The 20,101-nt window shown below is 47.6% G+C and overlaps 11 protein-coding genes across 11 annotated transcripts, besides 22 other annotated features; all 11 read left to right on the top strand.

Moving 5' to 3' along the window:
• Positions 1 to 1,298, top strand: Tc00.1047053503583.10 (zinc carboxypeptidase, putative; the record flags this gene model as incomplete). The annotated part of the gene is made up of 1 exon (XM_804795.1): positions 1 to 1,298. A coding segment is annotated over one exon (1,298 nt), but the record flags the coding sequence as incomplete, so codon positions are not given.
• Positions 1 to 6,208: a sequence feature (heterozygous, non-Esmeraldo-like haplotype).
• Positions 1,154 to 1,255: a microsatellite.
• Positions 1,493 to 1,530: a sequence feature (T-rich).
• Positions 1,594 to 3,285, top strand: Tc00.1047053503583.20 (hypothetical protein, conserved; the record flags this gene model as incomplete). The annotated part of the gene is made up of 1 exon (XM_804796.1): positions 1,594 to 3,285. The coding sequence occupies one exon, from the start codon at positions 1,594 to 1,596 to the stop codon at positions 3,283 to 3,285; it is 1,692 nt and encodes a 563-aa protein (XP_809889.1).
• Positions 3,399 to 3,424: a microsatellite.
• Positions 3,551 to 3,581: a sequence feature (AT_rich).
• On the top strand, positions 3,592 to 4,491 carry Tc00.1047053503583.24 (hypothetical protein, conserved; the record flags this gene model as incomplete). Its single annotated transcript, XM_804805.1, has 1 exon — positions 3,592 to 4,491. One exon carries the CDS (start codon positions 3,592 to 3,594, stop codon positions 4,489 to 4,491), a length of 900 nt encoding a protein of 299 aa, XP_809898.1.
• Positions 5,049 to 5,150: a sequence feature (T-rich).
• Tc00.1047053503583.30 (hypothetical protein, conserved) lies at positions 5,208 to 6,314 on the top strand (the record flags this gene model as incomplete). Its single annotated transcript, XM_804797.1, has 1 exon — positions 5,208 to 6,314. The coding sequence occupies one exon, from the start codon at positions 5,208 to 5,210 to the stop codon at positions 6,312 to 6,314; it is 1,107 nt and encodes a 368-aa protein (XP_809890.1).
• Positions 6,209 to 6,376: a sequence feature (areas merged during assembly that could not be assigned to a particular haplotype. This can correspond to areas where the two haplotypes were merged or to regions with more than two copies in the genome that were merged during assembly.).
• Positions 6,377 to 6,697: a sequence feature (areas merged during assembly that could not be assigned to a particular haplotype. This can correspond to areas where the two haplotypes were merged or to regions with more than two copies in the genome that were merged during assembly.).
• Positions 6,483 to 6,510: a sequence feature (AT_rich).
• Tc00.1047053503583.40 (trans-splicing factor, putative) lies at positions 6,648 to 7,712 on the top strand (the record flags this gene model as incomplete). The annotated part of the gene is made up of 1 exon (XM_804798.1): positions 6,648 to 7,712. The coding sequence occupies one exon, from the start codon at positions 6,648 to 6,650 to the stop codon at positions 7,710 to 7,712; it is 1,065 nt and encodes a 354-aa protein (XP_809891.1).
• Positions 6,698 to 7,185: a sequence feature (areas merged during assembly that could not be assigned to a particular haplotype. This can correspond to areas where the two haplotypes were merged or to regions with more than two copies in the genome that were merged during assembly.).
• Positions 7,186 to 20,101: a sequence feature (heterozygous, non-Esmeraldo-like haplotype).
• Tc00.1047053503583.50 (hypothetical protein, conserved) lies at positions 7,985 to 9,133 on the top strand (the record flags this gene model as incomplete). Its single annotated transcript, XM_804799.1, has 1 exon — positions 7,985 to 9,133. The coding sequence occupies one exon, from the start codon at positions 7,985 to 7,987 to the stop codon at positions 9,131 to 9,133; it is 1,149 nt and encodes a 382-aa protein (XP_809892.1).
• Tc00.1047053503583.60 (uncharacterized protein) lies at positions 9,521 to 10,882 on the top strand (the record flags this gene model as incomplete). The annotated part of the gene is made up of 1 exon (XM_804800.1): positions 9,521 to 10,882. The coding sequence occupies one exon, from the start codon at positions 9,521 to 9,523 to the stop codon at positions 10,880 to 10,882; it is 1,362 nt and encodes a 453-aa protein (XP_809893.1).
• Positions 11,221 to 11,298: a sequence feature (T-rich).
• Tc00.1047053503583.70 (hypothetical protein, conserved) lies at positions 11,332 to 14,277 on the top strand (the record flags this gene model as incomplete). The annotated part of the gene is made up of 1 exon (XM_804801.1): positions 11,332 to 14,277. The coding sequence occupies one exon, from the start codon at positions 11,332 to 11,334 to the stop codon at positions 14,275 to 14,277; it is 2,946 nt and encodes a 981-aa protein (XP_809894.1).
• Positions 11,691 to 11,730: a microsatellite.
• Positions 14,536 to 14,574: a sequence feature (A-rich).
• Positions 14,594 to 14,616: a sequence feature (AT_rich).
• Positions 14,693 to 14,717: a microsatellite.
• Positions 15,167 to 15,192: a microsatellite.
• Positions 15,212 to 15,238: a microsatellite.
• Tc00.1047053503583.80 (dual specificity protein phosphatase or MAP kinase phosphatase, putative) lies at positions 15,265 to 15,981 on the top strand (the record flags this gene model as incomplete). Its single annotated transcript, XM_804802.1, has 1 exon — positions 15,265 to 15,981. The coding sequence occupies one exon, from the start codon at positions 15,265 to 15,267 to the stop codon at positions 15,979 to 15,981; it is 717 nt and encodes a 238-aa protein (XP_809895.1).
• Positions 16,290 to 16,345: a sequence feature (A-rich).
• Positions 16,554 to 16,591: a sequence feature (AT_rich).
• Positions 16,687 to 16,709: a microsatellite.
• On the top strand, positions 16,976 to 18,400 carry Tc00.1047053503583.90 (hydrogenase, putative; the record flags this gene model as incomplete). Its single annotated transcript, XM_804803.1, has 1 exon — positions 16,976 to 18,400. One exon carries the CDS (start codon positions 16,976 to 16,978, stop codon positions 18,398 to 18,400), a length of 1,425 nt encoding a protein of 474 aa, XP_809896.1.
• Positions 18,829 to 18,849: a sequence feature (AT_rich).
• Positions 19,097 to 20,095, top strand: Tc00.1047053503583.100 (hypothetical protein, conserved; the record flags this gene model as incomplete). The annotated part of the gene is made up of 1 exon (XM_804804.1): positions 19,097 to 20,095. The coding sequence occupies one exon, from the start codon at positions 19,097 to 19,099 to the stop codon at positions 20,093 to 20,095; it is 999 nt and encodes a 332-aa protein (XP_809897.1).

Below are 20,101 nucleotides of genomic sequence, written 5' to 3'. Positions count from 1 at the left end.
GTGTGGTGCTCGGAAACCATCGTTGCTCACTGGGAGGAGCAGACCTAAACCGGGACTACGCGGATCCAAAACCGTGGAACAATCCTGTGATTTATTCGCTGAAACAACTTACTTATCACATCATTCATCGAGAACAGCGCCATGTGGCCCTTTTTTCCGATCTTCACGGACATTCACGTGCCAAAAACTTTCTTATCTACGGATGCACACGCCGCGCTGAGGTACAGGAGAGTAAATCCGCCGCTAAGAGATCAACGGCAACAGTGCCATCTTCAGCAGCAGCATTCCCTCCTAGCAATTGCGCATTAGATAGTCGTCGTCAAATGTCAACCAGCGCGGCTTCTGCGGTTTCTGCGGTTTCTGCCTCTTCTTCTGTGGAAAAAATTCTTCCGTGTTTTTTGAGTGTTCTTTCCCCTGCCTTTGCTATGTCACAGTGTTCTTTTACGGTGCATAAGAGCAAGCGGAATACAGGACGGGTTGTAATGTATCGAGAGTTTGGGATACGCATGAGTTATACACTGGAGGCAACCATGATGGGCGGGAAAGATGGACTTTTTTTTCAAAATGCAGGCGTTTTTTTGAAAAAGCCAACAGAAGATGTGCTTGGACTGCGGCAAGAAGTTGGAGGTGAAGAACTGGGAAGCGATGAGAAAATAAAGGCATCCATGGAAGAACCATGGCCCCAGGAGGTTTCTTACACCACTCTTCAGTATGAACATATGGGGGCGTTGCTGGTTCGCGGCCTCCATCTTCTCACAGTCAATAGTGAAGGCCCGAGCGCCGTCAAAAAGGAGGCAATTGAGCGTGCATGGTCGCTGATATCTGCAACTCTCGGAAATGTAGATGCACCCAATGCTCCAAGCTTAACGGTCATGGGCGGTTCGTATGCGTTTTCAACGCGGAAGGAGCGTCGCCTGGAGGCGAAGAAGGTAAGGAAAGAGAAGACGACTGCTACTTCCACGTTGCTGTCGATAGAGCAGCGAAGAGAGCTACTGCGCACGCTATTTGTTCGGCCAAAGGTGCCATATGCGCAACCGATGGATATCGGACCCGTTTTCTTGGGAAGTGACAGTGACGATGAGGAGTCAGAGACCTGGGAAAGTGAGAATGAAGATGACGTGGAAGAAAAAGAAAATGTGTCTCGACAAGAAAGTGATGGTGATGATGAAACTGACGGAGTTGATGATGACAATGACGACGACGACGACGATGATGATGATGATGATGATGATGATGGTGCATACGAGGATGAGGAACTTACGTCCTCTGAGGTTGATGGGGCCTACTTCCAAGAGTAAGGGAAGCTTTTCATTTAGCAGACAACGAAAATCATTAAAACCTTCTCTATATATGTGTTTACACCACCGTGTTTTTATGTAAATAAGTGAATACTCTTTTGACCTAATTTTTGATGAGTTTCTTTTTATCAAAAGAAAACATATATATATATATGCTTATGGCATGTGTGTCCATTGATTCATCTTTAAAAAATTTTTATTTCATTTTATTTTGTTTTCCTTTAACGTATTTGCGTTGTCATGCATTCTTCTAAATGCCGCAGTTTGTTCACATAGCGACACGCTGGAAGAAATCATGGACGGAGATTGGCTTCGCACCCCCTCTTTTGGGGCAGTCGGCCCAACTATTGGTGGTGACGGTGTGGCACGAGATAAAACTGCAAAAATGGACGAGGCGGCAAACGGTGGCTTTTCGCCGAGTGACGGACCAGGAGTTTTTGTAGGTATTGGTATCAGCAGCATTGCTGCCTACGTGATTTACGCGATGTACCGTGGAAGTCGAAGGGGAACACCACAACTCTTTTGGACCACCCCATCCGTGAGAAAGTCACGACCACCGTCTAATTGTAATGGAGAAGTGAGTAATGATGCAGATGATCATGTCATGCGACCGAGTCTAATACTAGTGAATTTTCCTAAACAGATGTGGGGTTTGTTTGAACGATCTTTACGGCCGCTGATAAATGCTGAGGAGTTGGAACTGCAGGACGCACGTGTTGCGTTTTTTCATGATGTCACGGAAATCACACCAAACAACTTGGAGGCCGTTGTTCGCCAAGAGGTGCTTTTGGCCTTTGAAGATTTGAGGGGGAATCCCTGTGCGGTTTACCGCTCTGTTTTGGCAGTGGATGGAGAGCCGATAAATCCTTTTTGGGGAGCTGAAGAAGCGGTGAAGGCGTCACGAGGACGTGCACTGCTTGAGCGCCACTGTGTTGGCTATACCGTAGACGGTGGTCGGGTGGAGATTCTTTCCCACGATACGGAGGGGATGGTGGGAGCTGTCAATGATTTTTCCTCTCCAATGAAAACGGATCTCCATCTGGATGACGTGGATGATGCGTTGCGACGTTGTTTTTGCGCGACAGCGCGGTCCTTTTCTTTAGGCAAAGAAAAAAGATGGGATGCCATGGGAGACTTCTCCTCTCGGGATCCTGGGAAGTCCATCAGCGGCCCATACGCTCGATCCTTTGGGGTATTGTGGTTGAGTCCTGTGCCACTCTTTGCAATGCTTGGGGCGGCTTTGCGTTACAGCTGCGCGGAGTTTGATGGTTGGAGAAGGCTTTCTGAACCAGACAATGACGCATCGTCTCCTTTTTGGATGTTAAGGCGAGTGTGGCACTGGTGGCGTGAGCGAAAAGAGTCAAAATTGGTTGTGAAAAAGTATGAAGGCCACCCAGGGGATAAATTTATTGTGGAGATTGAATCTCTTCAAGATCTAACGTGTATTGAGACAACTTATAGTGATCTTTTAAAGGATGCTTTGAAAGGGGCACGGCAATTCGGTGTTGATATGGAAACTATTGAAATAGATACATTTCCTTCCGCTGTTGGTACGGTCTTACGCTGCTCGTTGCGTCCCGGCCTCACTGTATTTCAGGCACTGCGGGAGACATGGAGACTTACGGCGTTGGTATCATGCCTCAAGTGTGACGTGCAAAAATTCCGTCTTCTTGTTGCTGTTAGGCTTCCAGAGGTGTCTAATTCAAGAGCGAATGTGAGAGACGCCCATGCGTCCTGGCCACATGTTCGGGTTTTTCCGGTGTCAAGAGAAGAGGCGGAGTCGTTTCGTCCGTCATTTTTTTCTTCCGCACAGTACTTTCGTCTGCTGAAAGACGATGATTGCGTGGAGCCAGCGGAGGCGTTTCGGCGCATTCAAGAAGGGAATTTACACCAGTTGTGTTACGTTGTCGCGGAATACGTGACAGGGGATTTTGAAAGTTATTTGGAGGAGTGTGCAGGAGACGGAGGTGTAAATAAGGCGATTTGACAGTTTTCAATTGTTTTTGGCTGCTGAAGTTTGTTGATTTTATCCCTATTATTATTTTTTGTTGTTGTTGCTGTTTCTGTTTTTATCAGGCTTTATTTTCCCCCTTTATCATGTTTTTTTTTTTTTTTTTTTTTTTTTTCCTCTCTCCTCTTCCTGCATTTATTTTTGTTGCCTTTGTGCCTTCAAAAGAGAGGGAGAAAACACAACATCACCTTCCTGGAAAGGAAACAAAAAAAAGGAAGATTCCAGTTGCTTTTGTGTTCTGTTTTTTTTTTTTTATATATAATTATTTTATACTTTTTCTGCATGCACGCCAAATTGCTGGGTATCTCCACCCCTGAGAAGGGGCGACCGCAGGAGATGGAAATGTACGTTCCTGATGAGGAGGTTGACTGGACGAGCGATGCGTACAACCGGCTATATGGCGAGCGGCCGCCACAAAACAGGCTTAATAACTGCACTTATCATCGTTTCAGCACGGCATGCTTCTCCGCTTTTTTAATTCTCCTGGGTGTCGCTATGTCTGCTGTCATTGCCATTGGGGGGAGCAAATCAAAGGAACTGAATTTCTGTCATGACTGCAAAACTTTGATTCTTTTTCTGCTAGTTCCCGGAATATTCTTTGTGGTTATGGGAATCGTGGGCGGAGTCTCGGCATGGCGAGAGACAAAAATTTGTTCTGCATTATTCTCTCTGCTTCTTGTAATAGCGGCCTTTGTGGTTCTTGGGACAGGTGTGACGGTTGTGATCGCGTACACTCAAGTGGTTTCGTCCGATGACTCCTTGGCTCTTTACTGGGAGCGAGCTGTGTCGAATACCCCAAGCAGAATATGCGACTTGCAATGTTGGCTACATTGCTCGGGGTTTGCCTCTACTCACTGTTGTGTCAGCAACGTGACGGCAGAGCGTTTGCCCGATGTCTCCCCCTGCTATTTGCTCGCCGAGGACGGAGTGACGACGCTTGACCCGAATACACTACAGCCTGTTTCTTGGCCGTCGCTCACATGTGCACCCAGGTGCAATTCATCGAACATTTACAACGCCACATGCAAGGAACCACTTCAAGAATTTTTCATGAACCTTTTTCCTCTCACAACTGGAGGGCTTTTTGCCCTTGGATTAGTGTTCCTTGGCTTTGCGTCTCTTGCCGTGTATCGCATTACTGTCACAGGAGGGAGAACTTCTTACCTCCGTTACGAATATTGAAGAATTGGTCTTTCTATTTAAGTAAGTGTTGGAAAAGCGAAAAAAAAAAAGAAAGTTGTCGGACTGACATGCGCCTCAAGGGCAGCCGTAGTAAGAATTAGGAATTTTTCAAGTTTTTTTTTTCTTTCTTCTTTTGGGAGGGTGGGGGTAACAACTCGCACCTCCCCACAATATTTTTTTCTCCTTGTGCTTGTGTTTTTCTTTGGACGTTATTTCCCCGCGCCCTTATTTTGACTGCAGGAGCTGGGAGGGGAATAATGACCCGATGAGAAGATGTGGGATTGTACGAGAAGATAGAGGAGAGAATGGGAGGAGGAGAGCGAGGGCAAGTCAATGCATGTACGTGGGATTGTGTTTCCTTGTCTGTTCTTTTCCCCTCTCAGCGAAGGCCAACCAGCAGACGAAGAGTGGACAATAAACGAAAGAATATATCTATATATATATATATACGTATCTGTTGTCCCTCATTACTTCTTTTTAGGGTTTCTGCTTATGCGAATGTTTTTTTATTTCTTTTTTTATCGCGATGACGTTTGTTTATTGTGGCATCACCTCTATTTTTTTTTTTCTTTGTAATTTGCCCATTCCATGTTTTTTTTATTATTTATTTCTCTCTCTCTTTATGTATCGGTGTTTTTTTTTTCCTTTTCTTTTTCTTTGACTGATGATGAGGTACCATAAGGAGGAGGGACGCGTGGTGTGATGTATGCGGGGTAATGACGGGGTGCGAAGGAAATGTTCAACAAGCGACAGGGTCGCAGGGTCGCTTGTCGTCACGCTCACGGGATGTGTACATGCGCATGAAGCGTTTGCGCAGCCATGAGAGCGGTAGTGCGGAGGACACGGCCCCGCCTCGCCTGCGGATTTGTCTGGACAACAGGGGCGATGCTAACAGTGTGGTGAGGCGCGCACTTGGTGTTGTGGCCTCGCCATCGTCGACGTTGTTAAGCACAGAGCAGCGTCCGTGCGCGTTGCATTTTCGTTTGCTTTCAAAAGTGGGACTCTCAGCCTCCACAACAGATGATCCACGCGACACACACGACGAGGTCGTTCCCACACCAACGCCGCTGCTGTCTGTTGAGCGTTTATGGAACCTCCCTGGCTGCATGGTGGTGGACTGCACGACAGAGGAACGAAAGCGGGAGCCCAATTCACTTCCCATACTTGAAAAGAACGGTCGAAAGATTGACGGGAACGCCATTTCAACACGAGGTACAGAGGACTGGCTTCTCTACATTCTCGATAAGGATGTTGCGGCGGAGGAAGACGAACCGGAGGAACAAAAGGAGGGAGAAGGGGCAGTTGACGATGAATTTGGCTTTGACGACTTGATTATTACAAGACCTGAAGCGGACGGCGGGGCCGTCACGCCTAATTTTTGCTCAGGGAGGTACCGTGCGCATCGCAAGCGATGTCGCGATGACACGACACCAGAGTATATCTTGTCTTTGGGGCCACAGTCTGCAGAAGGTGGCGGTCGCACAGACGACTGCGAAGGGGAAATCTCACTTTATGCCATGCTGCGGGACCATGGGCAGGATCCTTTTCTGCTGGAGGAGGATGCTGGTTGCGAGCCGGAACTGTACATTTATCCCGACCATCGCAGGGATGATGAGTATGACAGCAACGCAGCAGACTTTTCGGGCAATGAGTACCCAGATGAACAGAGCACGAGTAGCAACGCGAGTGTGCGGACCGACTCAGAGGACGAGAATAACATGGTGCGACGCCCTAAGGGGTGTTACGGGGAATTGTGGTACGACGAGGATTACGCGGAGGCCTCCCTCAGCAGCGGCTGGAGCAGCCATGATGATGGCTACTGACTCCCCCTTTTTTTTTCTTTGTTTGTGATTGTGTTGCCGTGGCTTTCATGCGCTCTCTCCCTTGTTTTTTTTTTTTCGCATATACAGTGGAAGAAGACGACGGAGGAAGATGGCGAGCGGGCGAAGTGGGGACGAGAAAAGAACACGAGGCGGCGTGACATACACTTGTTAATTTTTTTACATTTTAAAAAATTATCTTGTTGTTATTTTAGTTTTGGGTTCAGCACTGTCTTGTTCCCGTTTTCTTGCTCTTCTCCTCCTTGCGCACCTCATTTTATGCACGATTATTTTTTAAAAATTTCTTTGCATTTTGTTTAATGCAGCCGGATCAAGATGGATGAGAATGAGGGGGGCTGGGAAGAATTTGCCGAAGAGCCGCAACAATATGGCGAAGCGGAGGACGCAGCGGATATATACGCCGAAGAGACGCTTGCAACAGCGCAGAAAATCGCATCTGATGACGACGCACTTCGCTTCGATAGCGTGAAGGAGGTGACCCTCCTTTTACGTTCAGCATACATGAGTCGGATGTTGCAGAAGCTGGGCGACTACAGTGAACAAGAGGTGGTGAAGAAGACCATCCTGCCGGAGGATCCTGAGTACCAATTTGTAATTGATTCTAGTACTCTTGTTTTGCGTATTGAGGTGGAGAAGAGCAAAGCGGTCGTGTACCTGCGGGCACACTATGGACAAAGATTCCCGGAGTTGGCTATGTTCTTCTCCGACAGTGTGCTTTATGCCCGTATCGTGCGCTTGATTCAAAATAACATGGATCTCTCCGTTGTCATTGACCAGCTGGACGAGTTGATACCTTCGCAGCTCACTGCGGTTGTGATTGCGTGCGCCTCTACCACTGCGGGGAGGGAGCTGAGTGAGGAGGAGCTGCATCGTGTAGTCGAGGCTTGCCAGGAGATTGACATTCTCGAGGCTGCAAAACAGACATTTCTGGAGTATATTCAACGCTCCATGCCTCTGATCTGCCCAAATCTCTGCGCCTTTTTGGGGACGGGTATTACGTCACAACTGTTTGCCATCGCCGGTGGTGTAAGTGCGCTCTCCACGATGGACTCCACTGAGTTGGCACGGTTAGGTAGCAAACGCGCCGACTCCTCTGGGGTTCTAATTAGAACAACGGGCTTTCTCAGTAACTCGGACCTTGTTGTCAACCACCCGCCGCAGATGCGACCCAAGGCTCTGCGTCTTGTGGCAAGTACCACTTCTATGCTTGCACGCATTGACGCAAACCGTAGAGCTTCTAGTCAACATGAGGGCTATCGTCAACGGGAGATGGTGCGTTTAAAGATGTTATCATGGCTGGATCCGCCGGTTCTTCGTGGAGCTGCAAACAACACATATGCACGGCGCGGAAGAAAAAGGCCGAGGCGGCAAACACGGTAGCTACGCCATTACGTTAGCTATCATTATCCCTTTTGTATCAACCCGTTTTTTCTTGTTTGTTTTTTCCACTTCTATATGACGACCGTGTATGGGATGCTCCATTCATTGCACCCATTTGACCTTTACATTTTTATTTTTATTCCCTTTGCTGGAGGGGTGTGTATGTTTCTGTGTGCGTGCGTGTGTGGTTTCGTCTTGATTTTTTTTTTTTTTTTACAGTGTCTGAAAGAGGTTGGTCAAAGGCCCTAAAGGGTGCCGAGTACAGGTGCGTGATGAGTGAGAACATATCCCTGACAGACCTGGGACCGGAGCTGTGGATTCTCGTGTACCACCTATATGACAAACACAAAAGTGATCCGGATGTGGCGTTTCGTGAGCTGACTCTACGTACTCGATGTGTGTGCAGCAGCGAAGACCTCCTCATCGCCAGAAGCCCATCGTCGTTGTTGAACACGCAATGGTATCGGGAAATGAACACGCGCTATAGGGATTTGCGGCGGCGCCTGAAGGAGTCTCAACGGGTGGTCTTGGAGGAGGCTGAGGTGGTGACGCGCAGTTTGTACCCCGCGGGTTGTGTGGCGAAGGAATACGCGGACGCACTTCAAACGTGTGCGGCGATGCTTACCGTTTCTGTGCCAAGTCAGGCACTTGCGAGGTTTACCGAATACCGCGTACAGGAGCTTGCGTCGCTGGATGTTGCCACAGTTACTGTGGAAGAACTTGTTGATGATCTTATAGAGCGCCCGGTGCTGGATGCCCTGACGCCGTCGCAGTGGTGGACGTTTGACACGGATGGAAATGGATCCGTTTCGCTAAATATTATTGGGCTCCGTGCTCGGCCGGCACAAATAGACATTCTGTACACGCGTTCTGAAAAAAAGTGGCGTTGCCGCATTCATTTGGACGGTATTCTCCACGAAACTGGGCCGACAGCACCCATCGCCAGACGCCTTGCACGCACACATGGTGCTCTGCTTAGCGAAGAACGGTTTCGCACATGTCTCGTGCATCTTCAGAGCCTTATGAAGCACGCCGTAGAGGACGGCGACATAGGGCACTCTTCGAACAGCACGATGAAGGATTGTCATTATGGTCGTGAATACCCGCAAAAACAGCAACAAAAAGAGCAGGCATCTGCGCTTGCTTCGGCAATAGAATTGGATAGAAGAAGGGACAGGACGCAGAAGCCCTTGAATGCTCTGAACAAGGCCGATGTAGGGCTTCTTTACCGTGACCCAGAGGCCGCTCTGGATAATGTGGACCTCAACGACGCCGATGATGTTACTCTGCAGGAGTTTAAGGCTAAGATGGAGGAGAAGTTTCTGGAAAAAGTTGTGCGGCCCGGCGATTCTGGCTACGAGTACGACAAGCGTGTTGAGGTGAAGCCGACGGAGCGCAGCGAGTGGGACGACTCAGACTGATCCAAGAGTTCTGTGGAGAAAGCGGCGAAATAATAATAATAATAACATCTCCAAACAGGGACACACAGAGACGCACACAAAAGCAAAAAGCAAAAAAACGAGGGGGCGACGTTGCGTTAACTGCTCTTTTGCTGGGAAGTGGCGGCATTTTTCCTTATTCATTTATTTTTGTGCGGCGTCTTGCTATTTTTTTTCTTCCCAACTTTTTTTTTTTCTATCCTTATGAATTGAATTTGCGGAAGGCGCGCAACACGCAGAGGTCCCGTTCCCGCAAGAATAGAAAGTTGAGGAAGAGAGCCTCTGCGTCCTGCAGGAAACCTTTCTTCCTGTATTGTGGAACGACGAAAGAGAAGAGAGAAAAAGTGCTCGAGTGATTGCCCCCAAAGCATGGAGTTGGTGGATGTGGAGGAGTTTGACCTTCTGCGGTACCTGCAACTTTCCTCCCTCAAGGACGAAAATCAGTTGACAGAAGAGGAGAGACAGTCGTTGGAAAAGCAGCGACATCGGGTGTTAGATGAGGCTCAGTATGTTGGTCATCTTGCTCAAGAGAGAAAAAACCGCATGCGGGAGCAATTTTTGCTTCGTGGTCGGGCGCCCAAACCGAGATCCTACGTGCGTGACGCTGCCGACAAATACGGACTTTTCTGGTTTGGGCGGGGGAAGTATGAGGGTGACTCGGATGGCGAGGAAAAGGACGTGGAAGGCAATGCGGCCACTTGCCGTTCACAGCGGGAAAAAAGGCAGGAAGAGAAACTGGGCCATGACGACTCTGAATCAGAGGATATTTCTGACGAAGAGCGATTTAAGGTGTGGCGGCCGGTTGTGGGTCCCCCATTACGTAGAGATAAGGCCGGAAGTATGCCGCCTGTTCCACCCAGCAGCCGTCGAGAGGTTCTACGCAAAGCCCCAGTGTCGAATCCCAAGCCTGTGCCCGCTGTAGAAACGAGAAGGTATGTTTTAACACCGCCATGGGCGGAACATTATAATGTGAACAGCGATGTTTCTAAAGGGGGGCGTGCAAATCAAGTGAAACGGCAACATGAACTTTATAAGCATGGCGTGCTTCCCCGTGGTGTGGACGGCATCGATGAAGCTCTTCGTCACGCACGCAATGCCCAAGATCTGCTTGTTGAACGGCAGAAATTGCGGATGCGAAAGGCTAAACAGCAGAATCAACGCGAGTTGAAGAGGGCTCTAGAAGAGCAAATAATGGAGAAGAAGAGGCTTCAGTTGTCGCGGCGCGAGGAGGAGGTTGTTCAAATTTACGGCCCCGAGATGCGTCATATTCTTGACGGCGTTTTTGGCCGTAATCCGAGTATCCAGCAGCAGCTTCATTTTGTAGAGAACGTGGATGATGGGGATAATGATAATGATTTGTTTTTGAAATTACTTCAAACGGAATTACCGCAACAGCCTTTTAGAGATAGATCTTCTACGGGGGAGTCGCGTGTACGGGAGTCGCGTTTTGCTTTGCTGACCACATGTGAAGATCAGAAGCGACGCCTAAGCACTACTGCAAGAGGAACGCCAACGGAAAATAAATTGGCAGAAGACACCGTGACACCCTTAACGCCACCCCTCACCATGAACTTCAGTCGCTTCAATCAGCAATCGTCAGGCAAAATTATCGATAATGAACTGCAGCATCGCGAATCAAACCGCCATCACCACCACTTTAGTTACTTATCTGATAAACAGGGAGACATGAATATGGCAGGGCTTGTCAACAGCACATCAAATTCTTATTGAAATGTCTTTTCCCATTTATATTATTACTCTACCTGCTTGTGGGTTAATATATACATATGCTTGCACAATATCGTTATATCTATTTTTGAATTGCAGTGTGTGTTTCCTGCTCCGTGTCCGCGGCAGTGCAGTCAGCAGTGGGATACTTTTCCGAGTTGATATTTTGGCAGAGAAGGTGTTTTAGACCCCTTCTTTATTGTCCAAATGAGGTTTGGCTGAAATGCCGTACTATAGGGTGCGTGATTTGTGCCTTTATTTTAATTGTTTGGTTTTGAGTGTATGAGAGCGAGGAGGAGACATGTGAGAGAAGGAATAAGAGAGCGTTGATAAACTGAGAGTGTTTTTACTCGTTTCTTTTTTTTTTTTCTTTATTTATTTATTTATCATTATTATTATTATTACATTTTTTATAATTTGTTTTGTTCTGTTCCTTATAAAGTGCTCCTTACATGCTGAGGAAACCTCTGGGAGCCGCAAAATGCCAATTCGTCGTGCGACGGTTTCTGCCAGCACGTGGTGCGCATAAGAATACTCCGCCGAACGACATGGCTCTTGTTATGCAGGCAGACTGCGATGACGCCGAGCTTTATCCTGTTACAATTACCACGAGTACAGCGTTAGTGCAACAGTCGCCGGAGGCACTTCTCAACAATGCCAATCGTCCTCTTCTTGTTACCCTACTGCTGTTGTTACACCGCCGCGGTGTGCTGGAAGATAGGCATACGCGTCAAGAAATAGCGCGTTTTTTAGTTCCTTCTGTGCATCTTGACTGGTTGCCGTGGCTATGGGGAGATGGCACGGTATCTGTATCATCATCATCATCATCATCATCACCACCACCACCACCAGGGGACATTTCTGCCTTGCGGACCTTGCCACCCGTTGCATGGCGGGGAGTGATTGAGCACGAAAAACCGAATGACCCGAGCGATAATCTGCATTACTGGCATCAGGTGTTTTTTGCGTTGTCCTCTAATCCTGCCTTTACAGAAACTGGGACCTTTGATAGTGCCCATCGAGAGATTCTTACGATGATGCGTGATTATTATATCGATGTTGCGCGTGTGCAACAACTATTACCTCCACTAGATGATGGTCTCATTGTGACTCGCATGCCGCCTGTGCTTCTTCGTAAGCTTCGAAGGTCATATGTGGAACAGTATCGTCTTATGCAATACGCAGAGCTGCTTCGTGCTGTGGTAGACGGTGAGGAACTTGTTATGCCGGTAGATGGCACTGCTTTGTTGCATGACGCAGAGCTTTTTGAATATTACTTGACCATCCCTGGTCGTCGCGAGTCGGGGGTGGAGCGTGACAAGCGATGGGCGTGTACACTAGAGTACGCTACCTTTTCATTCCAGAAATTGTTCCGCCAACAGCGCTGGAAGGGAGCCTCCGTCAGCACGGCACTGACACGTCCTGTTACGCTACTTATGAATGTTTGCGTCTTTGCGAAGAATGACAATTCAGAGGGCGATCGATACCGGGAGGCCATTCTTCATGTGATGCGTTTATTTCACGCTCAATGTGGGAATGAGGGTGATGTAAACGATGACGATAATGTCGCTTCTGGGACTGCATGGGGGTTACTGAGGCTTCTTCGCGATACAGGAGTAGAGAGTATGTTGGCCAAATGCAAACGACTGCATTTTGGTCCAATGCGTGGACTTCTGGATGTGTGTACGGTAGCTGTTGTTACCGAGATGCTTCTCTCTCTTGAAACTCATACTGGGAGTGAAGGCATTAAACAAAAATTTTGGCATGATGAACTGGAAATACTTCTTAGTCCACGCAAAATTATTGGCAGTGAAATGTATGACGTAATAAAGAGCTATGGTCATCCTTATTTTGCCACACGTTATGGTTTGTTGAACTTGGGTGCACGTGTAAAAGCTGCACTTGAGGTAGTTGTGACGATACCGGAGTCAGTGGAACGTTATACCACTGATTTGGAAAACTGGGGAGCTTTCATTGGTCGTCCGCTACGTTTGAACATTTGTGACGTTCCATCGTCGCAGTTTTTGTCGTCATTGTTGCCTTCGAGCCGAGTCGGTGGAAACTCGTTTTCAACTTGGCGATGTGGGTGTCAGACTGTGAACTCTGTTCAGGTAGGGCATGTTTCTTGTATAGGTTGCGTATCGCGGAATTTGGTGGAACATGAGTGGACCTGTCCGCATTGCTCATGGTGCTCGAATTCGGGCGATTACATGGATAAGTGCATTGATTGTCACCGTCCTCATTCGTGCCGGATCTCAGCAGAAGGTGCTGACACGGCTTCCGGTTGGAATAATTTGCCAGTGACGCCCTTTCTGTGGTACTGTGAGGGCTGTTTCTCCTACTCTCCACTGGGTGGTGATGCTGCCACTGGAGGAGGAATCTGTAGTGATTGCGGTCTTGCTAACAAAGGTTGGTCAACTAGTTACTTTGAGTGGAGATGTGGATGCGGTGAGGTGAACAGCCCTTTTCGACGGTGGTGCTGGGCATGCAGTGTGAGGCGGAAGCACGCATTTTGCAAGTGCGTTAGTTGTGGCACGGAATGGAAATTGCAGCCGCGTCGTCTGGTGCCGGCGACAACAGCAACGGCGGTGGGGGATATCTGCCCATCGTGCAACGGATTTCACCCGCGTGACGTTGCTGCCTGGAAACGCCGACTGCTGCGCTGCCCATTTTGTCACTGGCTAACACCCAGTGATGTTGAAGGGTGTCAGAATTGTAAGCGGACTTTGGGGGTTATTCGTCAGTTTCTTACTGGCCTACCGGATTGCCCTTGGTTATGTCACGCGTGTGGACGCCAGCATCATCATCGCGATAATGAGGGCACTCTGCATCCTCCATGGCGCGAGTCTATTGAGGCGTGCGGAAGTTGTGGGGCGTTACGGATTGATCCGGTTCTGTTTGAGAAGCATGAGGCATGGGTTTGCGTGAACTGCGAGGGCCGGTTGGTGCGAGGGTTCAACTGTCCCCATTGTCTCTTTCTGCACCCTGCCGTTCCTGCAATGGAGGTCGGTGCATGGCGTTGTGTTGTGTGTTTGTCGGTAAACAACAGCTGGAATGGTGTCTGCCAGCGCCGCGGTTGTGGAACGCGACGCTCGGCAGACTCCCCAGCGCTGCCGTATTCCCCGTGGCGTTGTGGTCGCTGCGGGGGTCACAGCCGAAGTGCGCAGGTCCCTCAGTGTGAACACTGCGGCACTGTCCGGGCGGCGGCGTACCCTGCTTTGAAGTCTGCTGTTGATGAAAAGCGACTGGGGCGACTTGCCGAGTTGGAGGCACTCCTGGCCGAAAGGGCGGCGGCGAGCGACGACACGGCGCCCGATCTGAATTTGGGGAACACCCCGACGGACGATTGGACACGTTGTCTCGTGGACAGCATGCGACTTTCCATACCGCTGGGATGATGTGGAAAGAGGCGACGTGGATGCTAATGATTGATGGCGGCAAGGTGTTATTGTGGGGTGCGCAGTAAACTGCCTCATTTCCCCTCTACACCGTTTTTTAATTACTTTTTTATGCGTGTAAGCCCAAAATAATAATAAAGGTCGGGAGGCGCTTCCATTGTATTGAGGGCTCAGAGGAGAGGGGACGCGTGTTCCTCTTTTTCCATCTTCTGGACATATGTGCCACTCTTTCATTTTTTTTTATTTTTATTTGGCACGAAAAGCAAAAAAAATGAAAAACAAAAAAACAAAAAAAGAGTTTGTTGCCTGCTCTCTCTTTATTTATTTATTTATTTTTTACACCCACTCAGACTTTCTTCATTCTTAAATATTTCTTGTCTTTATGTTTTATTTTACCTTATTATTATTCTTGTTGTTTCCTTTTTTTTTTTTTTTTTTTTCATGAGCAGGAAGTGCACGGTGTAAACCCAAACAAAAGACGCAAAGGAAGGAGCCAGCACCATTAAATAACAATAGGACAACATTAACAGGTAAGGAAAGACAGAGAATATCGCAAAGTTGTCCCGAGGTGCGTGGAAATTTTATCCTCTACGCTCTCTTAGTGAATATTGTATTTGATCAATAGAGGTGCCTGCCACGAAAATACACCCAAGAAGTGGCTGACGCAGTGCAGGCTTCCAGCGTCTCCTTTTTTACATTTTGTATATACATATATATATAGGCAGTCCATAAGTCGTTGATTGCGTGACTGCTTTTTTGTTGCTGTTTGGCGAGAAGGAAAAGGATATTTACTTTTACCTACTCTTTGCGTTGTGTGTTCTGTTTGTACTTTGAGAGGTCTGGGAGAGAAAATATAGGGAGAAGGACCATTTATTTTTATTGTTTTGCTTTATTATTATTATTATTGTTATTATTTGTGTGTATTGGGAGTTTTTGTGTTTGTGTGTGTGTGTGTGTGCGTAACCATACGGCTGTTGTTTTGTGAGAATGATGTCGCGCTGCAGGAAGAAGATGGCGACGAATATGCTTCCTGCATTTAACCTGGATATTGTCCGGCAGTACACAGACGTGATAATGGACGTTGAAAACGAAGAGGTGTGTAATGCCGCCGCGTGCCACCCTATCACCGACATCAACAATAGGGTTTTTATTGGCACGTGGCGCGATGCCGCGGATGAACAGTTGCTACGCCGGCATCGCATCACTCATGTATTAAATGTGGCGCGTGAGTTAATTCCGGAGGAGGAACTTTGCCGGATGAAATCCATACAGTTTGTGAAGAGTAAGTGCATCCCGCTGAGCGATAGCCAGAATGAGGATTTGGAGCGATATTTTGATGAGGCCTTTGAGTTTATTCGTAGCGCCGTTCATCAGGGCAGGATTTTAGTGCATTGCCGCCGCGGAATTTCCCGCAGTGCGGCAATAGTGATTGCGTACATAATGGCCTCTGAAGGGCAGTCTTTTCGAACGGCGTTTGAAAATGTGCGTATGAAACGGCCTTGCATCTCACTTAACCTGGCATTTATTCAGCGATTGGAAGAGTTTGAGGCTCATCTTCATCTTATGCGTCCCACTTATGGGATCGAGTACGACAGGAAAGATGATTTGCACGCGGAGTGCGTGGATGTGATGCATGTCAACGAAGGTGTTCTTTCTGAGCCTCAAAGTACGTTATTAGAGATGCGGTGCGGGTTTGAGAAGTGAAGTCTCACGGGGAGTATCTGAAAGCAATGGGTGGTTTTTCATATTTGCATACATGTTACTCCTAGTTCAGTTTAGATGGAAAAGCGTCTGTTGGAACGTCGAGCACTCGCCGTTTCTGTTGTTGTTGTTGTTGTTTTTTTTTTATGTATCTCATCCATTACGTTTAATTTTTTTTTTTTTGTGTGTGTGTGTGTTTGTTTCTTTCTTCTGCTGCTTCCTGTTACGTATTAACCTCTTTACTTTCTTTGTTGGGCCGTTTGTGCTATAGAGGACTCCGAGGGAAGAGGAACTAAATTCCCTTCCCACCGAGAAAAGAAAAGAAAAGGCAACAAAATAAAAAAAAAAAGGAAAAAAAAAAGGGAAAATTATATATTCTTTGAATGTGCGAGAAAAACGACGAACGATTGGTGAGCTTGCAGGGATGAGGGGCTCTCACGACCCACTCACTGACTCTCTGCACATGTATTTAATTGTATGTTTCTGTGGGAAAGCGTCGAAGAAAACGAGAGATGATGCCGATGACAGTTTTTTTTCTTTTGTTGTTGTTGCCGTTGTTCCTCTATCTTGTACTGATATTTACTTTTTTTAAAAAATATATATGTATATATTTGCAGCTCGCCGATTTTATTTTACTTTTATTTTTGTGATTGAGTATTTTCTTGTTGTCGTTGGTGGGTTTTTTTTTCTTAGGTTCCCACCTTCATTTTTATTTATTTATTTATTTATTTGTGGAACTATTTCCATGATAGCTGTTGTGTGGGTGTGCGTGTGTGCGAGGGGGAGGAGGATTCTCCGTCTGGCAAGACGTTTTTTAGTTGTTTTTTTCCACTTTATTGCTTCTCCAGGGCATTTGGTGCCGTGTGGCGTCAACGTGCGTCGTCCTGTTTCCGGAGGCCTCTTTATTGCGATGAATTTTGTGTTTGACCCTTCAGTCTCCTTCTGTTGTCTTTTTTTTTTTTCTTTCCGCACCGGAGTTGTTGACAGGAGCGTCCTCATGTCGACCTCTAACTTTTCCGCCTCTCTCATGTTGGCGGGGATGGACTACATCGCCCCCTCAGAGGCGTGCACTCTCCCAACGAGGCTACAGCGTGGCGCAGACGGCTCGGTTCAACGCCATGCCTCCGGCAACGAGGTGGTGAAGATAACACTCCAGGACTGTTTGGCTTGCAGCGGATGTGTCACGACGGCAGAGACGATTCTTGTTACTTCTCAAAGTCGTGCTGAAATTATTAAAGTCCGCGCTTCCGAACTGGACCGTCCTTTTCTTGTTACCATCAGTGATCAGTCAGCCGCCTCTATCGCCGCCCACTTGAAGGTCGATTCTCGAAGGGCCTTCCACATCATAAGTGGTTTTTTCCGCACCGTCCTAAAATCTCAGTACGTTTCAGATCTCCGATGGGCTCAACATATTTCCGTTGAGAAGACAGCCCAGGAGTATTGTCATAGGCTACAGCATGCGAGGGACAAATTACCGATGATTGTATCGGCCTGTCCAGGTTGGGTGTGCTACTGCGAGAAGCAGGGCTCTGCGATTCTTCCGTTGTTGTGCCCGGTGATGTCTCCTCAGGGCATCGCAGGCTGCTATGCCAAACGGGTCTTCCCACAATTATGCCACATCTCAGTCCAACCATGTTTTGACCGGAAACTGGAGGCGGCGAGGGATACATCTATTGACGGTAATGAACGTTATACGGATTTTGTACTGAGCACGCAAGAACTTATGGAATGGATGATGGAAACAGACGCCTCTATCCCCTGGGAAGCTCCGTTAAACTCCAGTTTTGAATTCCTTCCTCCCCCATTGCTGAAGGAATCGAGTAGCGTCCTTGCGGCGAATATGGAAGGAAGCGGCGGCTACCACCGTTTTGCGATGCAGTACGTGGCTGAAAATGTACATAATTTGTCATTTTCACGAGACGACATTCTCTATGAGATGAAGCGGAATGCCAACCATCACGTGGCGACAAGCCCCAGCAATCCCGGCGAAGTATATTGTGTTGCCTACGGATTCCAACACATACAAAACATTGTACGGGGCCTGAAACGGAAGCTGGCATCGGTTTCATCCTATACTTTTATTGAATTGATGGCGTGCCCAGACGGCTGTCTCAACGGCGGCGGCCAGGTGAGAAGTGGTAATCTAACTTCTAACCTGGAAACAATTGCCGCTGTAAAGGCCATATTTGGCAGTTATTTGTTTTCATGCGTGGGGCAGCGGGCCAGCGGGACTGAATCGAGAGTGGATGTGACGGGCGCTCCTGATCGCAAGGAGGGTGAGCCGCTTTGCTTCTCCCTCGCTGCCTTTAGGGAGGTGGAGAAAAGGGTCGGAACGCCCCTCTGGTGCTGCGTTTTTCATGATCGTCAACAAGAATTTGAGGCGACATTGAACAATGGGGGTGTAAGGAGCTTGAAGTGGTGATGGGTGCATCCTGCCGCAATTACTACATGCAATTTTTTCTATGTTTCTTGTGAGAGAGCCGTGATTACTCTTTTTCCACCGAGTGTTGCGTTACAGCTGAAAAATCCTGAGAAGTGAATTGTTGACGAAAAAGAGAAGGGGAAAAAAAGCATCATAATGTGATGATTGCCAAAAAGAAAGCTTAAGTTTTTTTTTTTGACTTATTTTTGTTGTTGTTATTGTGGTGGTTCTTCGGTCTTCCCAGCCAAGTGGAGTGACTCGGTGCGAATGGGTTGGAAAGGGGCTGGGAGCCGTGACGCACATTTGCTTTCACTCTCTTCTCAACGGCCTCTTTTGGCGCTTTTATTGAATTTTTTTTTCTGGGGGAAGGGGGAATGGCCATGAGAATCATCTCACATTTTAGCACAACAGTGCACGCACACACAAACATTTATATATATATATATATTGAGATCAACTCATTATTTCGCTTTCCATTTGTTTTCCTTTTCTTTTGCCGCGGCTAACTTGAAACAACAACAAAACAAGAGGGAACCCTCTGGGAAACAGGGTTTTATTTGAGGGGAGTAAGTAAAGATACAATTTGAGGTTTCTTTTTTCTGGGGGGAGGAGAGGGAATTGGATTGTGCCTCTCATACGTAACAGCAAGGAGGAGGAGGAGGTGGTGGTGGTAGGGGGGCCGGGTGACAGGTGTCGATGCTCAACGTTAGAAGGCTTATTTTTTTTGCGCTGCTGTTTTTGCACGGCGCCGTATCAGAAACGGGTGTCTTTCCTCGCCGATGTCACATTGATTCCAATCATTTTTTGGCCAAGTCTATTTCTCGCGGTGAGTGGATTGGCATCGAGTACGACATCACATATCTTAAGGGAATGTGTGATACTGACGACAGAAATGGAATATTTAGTGCCAGCATTAACGGTCGAAACAAGTCCTTGAAGGCGCGAGAAGGGTTTATTGCTTTTGATAATGTGGCAACAGTGCATTTTAATTTGACGTCTGGTAAGAAGGGAGTGCAGCTTTTTTCCTCTCAAATATGCTGGAGCTCCGCAAATTGTACCGCTCTTTGCTCCTCTGAACCCCTTGGTATCGTCTCCTCATGTACTGTTGGTAATATTATGGATTCATTAGCCATATTTCTTTTTTTTGTCGTGCCACTTTTTGTGTGCTCCTTTGCGCTGCTTGTCTGCTATGCTCGAATTAAAATATTGCGGCGACGGGGAATGCATGCGTTTAGGGAGCAACACCGACAGGAGGTCATTTCGCCCGCTGCAGCGTTTGAAAAGAACAGAAAACCGAGATATGACAACTGTGCGGATATGAATCCAGCAAACAGCGTGGAAACTGCAGTTTGTGAGGTGACGATGGTGCAGGGCGATGGCGAGACTACAACCCGCGAATTCGGAGACATGAATGACTCTGCAAGGAGCAACAGCGTTAAGACGGATATTACAAATGAGTGCGAACATAAACCATTTGAAGTTTTCTTTTTGAGGGAAAACAAGAATATCTGCGAAGAAGAAAAATCGGGTGCCCTCCAACAAGATAATGCCATACAAACAATGGTTGTCATCACAAGAGACATCAAAAAAATTGATAATCACGCCCTTCAGTACACACATTTCCGGAGCACCGACAGCCCTTACATCTGCCACGCCGGAGAGAAAACAAGCGTGAATCGACACCAGCGGCTATAAATGCGT

Source organism: Trypanosoma cruzi, genomic scaffold (assembly GCF_000209065.1).
Source record: "Trypanosoma cruzi strain CL Brener 1047053517149 genomic scaffold, whole genome shotgun sequence".
Lineage (NCBI taxonomy): Eukaryota > Euglenozoa > Kinetoplastea > Trypanosomatida > Trypanosomatidae > Trypanosoma > Trypanosoma cruzi.
Note: the sequence above shows the minus strand (reverse complement) of the source record. Positions and strands in the feature narration are given on the sequence as shown.